This window comes from Haemaphysalis longicornis, unplaced genomic scaffold (assembly GCF_048455015.1).
Source record: "Haemaphysalis longicornis isolate Haplotype H1 unplaced genomic scaffold, Haemaphysalis longicornis Haplotype H1 scaffold_7, whole genome shotgun sequence".
NCBI classification, from domain to species: Eukaryota; Metazoa; Arthropoda; class Arachnida; order Ixodida; family Ixodidae; genus Haemaphysalis; species Haemaphysalis longicornis.
The window spans coordinates 65,641,219-65,646,236 of NW_027526422.1; the positions used below are offsets into that span (position 1 = coordinate 65,641,219).

Here is a 5,018-nt window from a genome sequence, read left to right on the forward strand (position 1 = left end):
TCAAGACATCTCACATTACCACAAAAATGGACCCCACTCACAATAAGGGCAGAAGATTGGCAAGAACTCGATACATTCGAAAAACATACCAGTACAATCCAAACGCAATCTACACCGATGCGGCCGTAAACAAGCAAGACAATGCATCAGCAGTAGCTACCAACGAACATGGGAAGTTGGTGGATTACATCATTACATAAAAAAACTAAATTGCAAGAAGCAGAAACTGCTGCCGTCATACTAGCAATCAGGTGGGCTGAATTCAACAACAAGGACTCAATAATTATCACTGACTCGACTAGGACCATAAGGAACTTAATCTGCGGCATCGTCCCAAGGAATGCTGAAAGACTTCTTCCAAAGATTCTAAAAAAATTCCCTCGCACTTCCCCGAGGGGGAGAGTGTATAAGTGCGAATGCATGGTTGTTGATTGCGCGATTACGGTGGATATCGTGATCTTAATGAGTAGTCGAGAGATTACACACACGCACACAACTGTAATGTTCGCGAAAGAGAGATCACACACACACACACAACTACAAAGAAAGAAAGATGCATTTATTCACAGACACCTATTTGTGTTGTCGTTGTACTTGATTGCTAGATCGGATCTCAGCTTTGAAATTTCTTGTCAGTACTCCTTTAAGCGGGTGCATTAGCCCTTCTCACGCCCGATTCCTGGCCAATCCCCCACGTGGGTATGTGCCATGCACAGACACCTATTTGTGTTGTCGTTGTACTTGATTGCTAGAGCGGATCTCAGCTTTGAAATTTCGTGTCAGTACTCCTTTGGCCAATCCCCCACATGGGTATGTGCCATGTCAGCGGCCTGGCAGCGCGCGCCCATCTCCCCCCGTTGCCAAGGAAGACGAGGAGATTCCTGGCCAATCCCCCACGTGGGTATGTGCCATGTTAGCGGCCAGGCAGCGCGCGAACATCTCCCCCCGTTGCCAAGGAAGACGAGGAGCGCGCGCACCCGCAGCTGTTGCTATGCGGACGGCGGCGGAATGCGGACGGCGGCGGACGCTTCAGGCTCGCTTAAGAAGTGCATTCGCACTTAAAAGAACCACCCACTTGTCTGGACATCGCCCATCAGAGGCTAGAGGGTAACGAGGCGGCCGATTATCTTGCGACCACAACCATACACCGCAGAGAGCCGGAACATTCGTACGCCCTCCATGTTTACTGTACGCCCTCCCTGCTTACTGTCAAGGCACAGACAAATTAACATCCTATAGACTTCACCGAAGATAACTGCTGAAGAAGCGGAAAATCTTAGAAAAATACAGATCAACACCTACTTAAGTAAGTCCAGACCCTCACTTATGTTCCCAGAAAAGTATACTGAGGACTGCAAGCAATGTCACCAGAAGGCCGATTAATTCCATTAAGTTTGGAATTGCCCAGTTGCTCGGGACCAAAGTAGCCACCAAACCTCATTAGAGTCCTGGGAGGACGCCCTGTCCAGCTGGGACCCTGCACAGCAGCTTGCGCTGCTTAGTAGGGCCAGGGATGGTCGAATAGCTTCTGGGGTACTGGAATTTGGATTCCACCCTTGATCTCTCCCCGTTTACCTTACCCCTTTTCACAAAATAAAGCTTACTACTACTACTAGAGCAGTTTGAAGATGTTCGTAGATTTTTGTGTCATCTGTCATCCTGTCATCTGTCATTTGGCATCCTGCACATTCCTGCTTACCACAGCTGTTATACTGTTGAACACTCCTTCACAAAGCTCCACTCTACGAGAAGGGGTGAGATATCTCATTGCTTCGCGTGTAAGTTTTATTGGCCCTGCAGTACTAACATAGCTGTTATGGCTTAGATTTTGTACGAGGGTAGGAGTGGAAAATAATTGGAGTGTACAGCTAGGTGTCGAAAGGCAGTATCTCTTGTTCACCTTTATCGTATCTTCAGGTTGGAAAAGGCTACAAATTCATAAAGAGCCACTAATCATGTCAACTAAGTGCTGTCGGACAAGGACCCGAATAAGACAAAAAGAATGAAGTCCTACATATTACTCAACAATTAATATTTTAACAGGACAATTTATTTCATGTTTTAAAATAAAACGGCGCTAAGAGTTAAATGTCAAAATGTTGTATAGAAAGTAAAATAAATAAAAAAATGTTCGTCTATGTCAACACGCACTTTTCCTTTGTGTTCATAGGACTGCCCGGTTGGCATGCGTACGCGTCCCCGAAGTATTTAGTGTTGCTGAGAGCCATGTTCCAATCGTGGCCGGTAGTGGAAGCGCGGTTCTCGTACTCGCCGCTCTGTTCGCAGGCTTGAAGCACCAGGGACAAAAAGAACAGCTGCTTATCGTTGAGAGTTCGGTTCCCGGCGAGCTGAAGGGAGAAGGGGTCCCGCAAACCCCGGACAGCTTTCATGAAAAGGTCGAAAGCGAAATTCACCGCCAGCACTTCGCGAGTTCTTCTAAAGCCTGCATCTCTGGGCTCTTGGCCGCGGTCTATGCAGGCTTCGAGACTGCGCAGTGTGCGTTCCGTTTCGCCGGTAAACCACGACGGTACCTTGCCTGGCATTCGCAGCTCCTTCTTCGACAATAGAAAGGCGAAAGCGCAGCGGTAAAGGCGGGGCGCCAACCGAGAGAGTTGCAGTTCCTCGTTGCCCCCTCCCAACGTATCCGATATGTTGAAGGCCAATATAGGAACGTAGATGGTATCTGGGTTTGGCTCGTACCAGCAATTTGGGCTGAAGGCAGAGCGACTCCAGCGCTGCCGTGGGCGGAGCCTGAGGGACGTCTGGAATGCATGCTCGTAGAAGCGCACGTACGTGTCCAGCGCGTTTCCAGCACTGTTTATTCTCGCCAGCTTCTGTACGTAGGCGTCCATTGAAGCTTTGTCCTTGACCCACTCTGGGCCTAGAGCGCGTATGCTGGTCGCGGCAAGCACACTTCGAATGGCCAGTTTTGATTCCGGTGTAAAATGGGGAGAGGACTCGATGCTTCGCCGAAATTCCCAGAAAACTGTGTTAGCCATAGTAGTAAGTCTGGAAGCAGTAATGTGGGCGTTAAGGTCGGCGAGGATAGCGGCGTATGTGATAGGGAAAGTAGCTTTTTCCACAGCTCGCACGCACAGTTGCCAGCGTGGTACCCCAGCTCGACGTCGACCGTAGATGAACGCGCCGTAGAAGTCTGTTAGCCCTGAATCGGGGATGAACGGAGAAACTTCAATCATGAGTCGAACACCAAAGTAATTCATTACGGTATGCAAATCGGTGTTTTTAGCAAGCTCGACGACTTTCGTAATCGTAGGACTGACCATGGCATGAGATTCGTTGTCGAAGTCAACTATTGTGGAGCCATTGAACACCTCGAGGACAGAAATCATGAGCAAGTCATGGACCTTGATCCATTTCGGAGCATTGCTGCTGGGCGCGGAACCGACGAGCTTTTCGAGCTCACTCGCAAATTCGGCTATTTTCGCAATAAAAACAGGTGGAACGTACTCCTTTTTTAGTGCTCTCACAGCCGCGAAAGCTGCCTCAGTGTACAGGCGACTGATAGAATTTATGTCTGCGTCGTCAAAAGTCATTACCAATCTTGGGGGCCCCATGAACACGACGTCTCTGTTAGGATCTGATGGGTGAGATGACACCTCCACGCTGAACAGCGTAGAGGTTCCAGTCATTCGAAGCAGTCTGGCTGCTGTCTTCCAGACGTCAAGGCTGTGCCTAATCGGTGGAGTGAATGGGAATCCATCTAAGAAAGCCTGAGACATCAGTTCTAGCAAAGGGTCCCACTTATAGTTTTCGATAGACTTGTCGTCGACGCACTTTCTATAGAGCTTGCTGGCTGATTGGACGGCACTGTCATTCGTTCCTTGAGGTGCGTTTTGCAGAAGCTCATGCAGCCTACCTTCTAGGTACGCCACGTAATTGTCGTCGGAAGAAACGAAATAACCGGGTTCCGAAGCAGTGTAGCTGCCCGTCCACTGTCGACAGACGAAAGCGTAGAAGTCGCGGCAAGGGTTAACGTGGTCCCAAGAGAGGAGGCTGTTTAAGTAAACGGCATCTTTTATGCAGCGGGGTGACACGCATACAGCGCCAAATGGCTTATTGAGAGCGTTGGGTTCTTTAGAGGAGGAATTCGCTCCAGGAAGGAGGATGCAGACCAGGAATATGAAGAAGGCCACAAGAAGACACGCCGTAAGAGGATAAAGCATGCGCTCTTCGAAGGACAACCTGTTATCAAGTATTTCATGGTCGGCAGGCACAACAAGGTTTTTGTGAGCGTGGGGCATTTGTGCGTGCTCCCAGGACTTTCCGATGGTTGTTGCGGAACTACGTTTTCGGTTGCGCCGCATGACATCACTGGAGGTCATCGGAAAAAGAGGCTTGGTGCAAAGCCATGTTTTCCCCTGGAATGAGTGCGCCATGTCGTCCAATGTAAGTCTCGTCCCCATTATGGGTCGACCTTTTCTTGCGGCTTTTATGAATTGTTCCTGGCTTATCAGCGGAAGGTGGTCCTCAGCCTTTGCCGCTGTACGATTTTTGATCGAGGTCCTTGAGCTTTTTCTTCTTTTCCCGATGGCTATTTTTTGGGGAGCTGTGTTCGGAGGAGATGACTTCGCATTAGCACTATCTTTTTCCTTGGAGTACTCCGTCAACCATACTGTTTCCCTTCGATCGGCGGTCGCCTTGACGGGAGTTCTTGATGCTGAATTCCGAGCGTTAGCCGTCGTCTTCAGCTGAGGCCTCGTAGCACGATTGTCAGCAAAGTCGCTCAAATCAATTCCGCTCGATGAGTGTGAGGGAGGTTTAGCCGCCGCTCGTAGTTCTCCCATCGTTTTAGGTCGCTTTCTTTGTGACGCTGGCTTCTGCTTCACATCAGGTTTTCTTTTCACGTTTCTGTGACCCGTGAATTCGGCTGCTGTTTCCTTAGGCGATAGTTTCGTTGTAGATGAATGACCGCTAGAGCTAGAATTATCTGTCGACCCAGTTCTGTTTGGAAGTGCCTTGTTCTTATCGCTGACCACCTTAACGGGGGGCTTTGCCAT

The 5,018-nt window shown here is 49.3% G+C and overlaps 1 protein-coding gene across 1 annotated transcript; it reads right to left on the reverse strand.

The window, feature by feature from the left end:
* Nucleotides 1-2,135: 2,135 nt before the first annotated feature.
* Nucleotides 2,136-4,184, reverse strand: LOC144146321 (endothelin-converting enzyme 1-like). Its single transcript, XM_077678279.1, has one exon. The coding sequence runs from the start codon at nt 4,182-4,184 to the stop codon at nt 2,136-2,138; it is 2,049 nt and encodes a 682-aa protein (XP_077534405.1).
* Nucleotides 4,185-5,018: the final 834 nt, after the last annotated feature.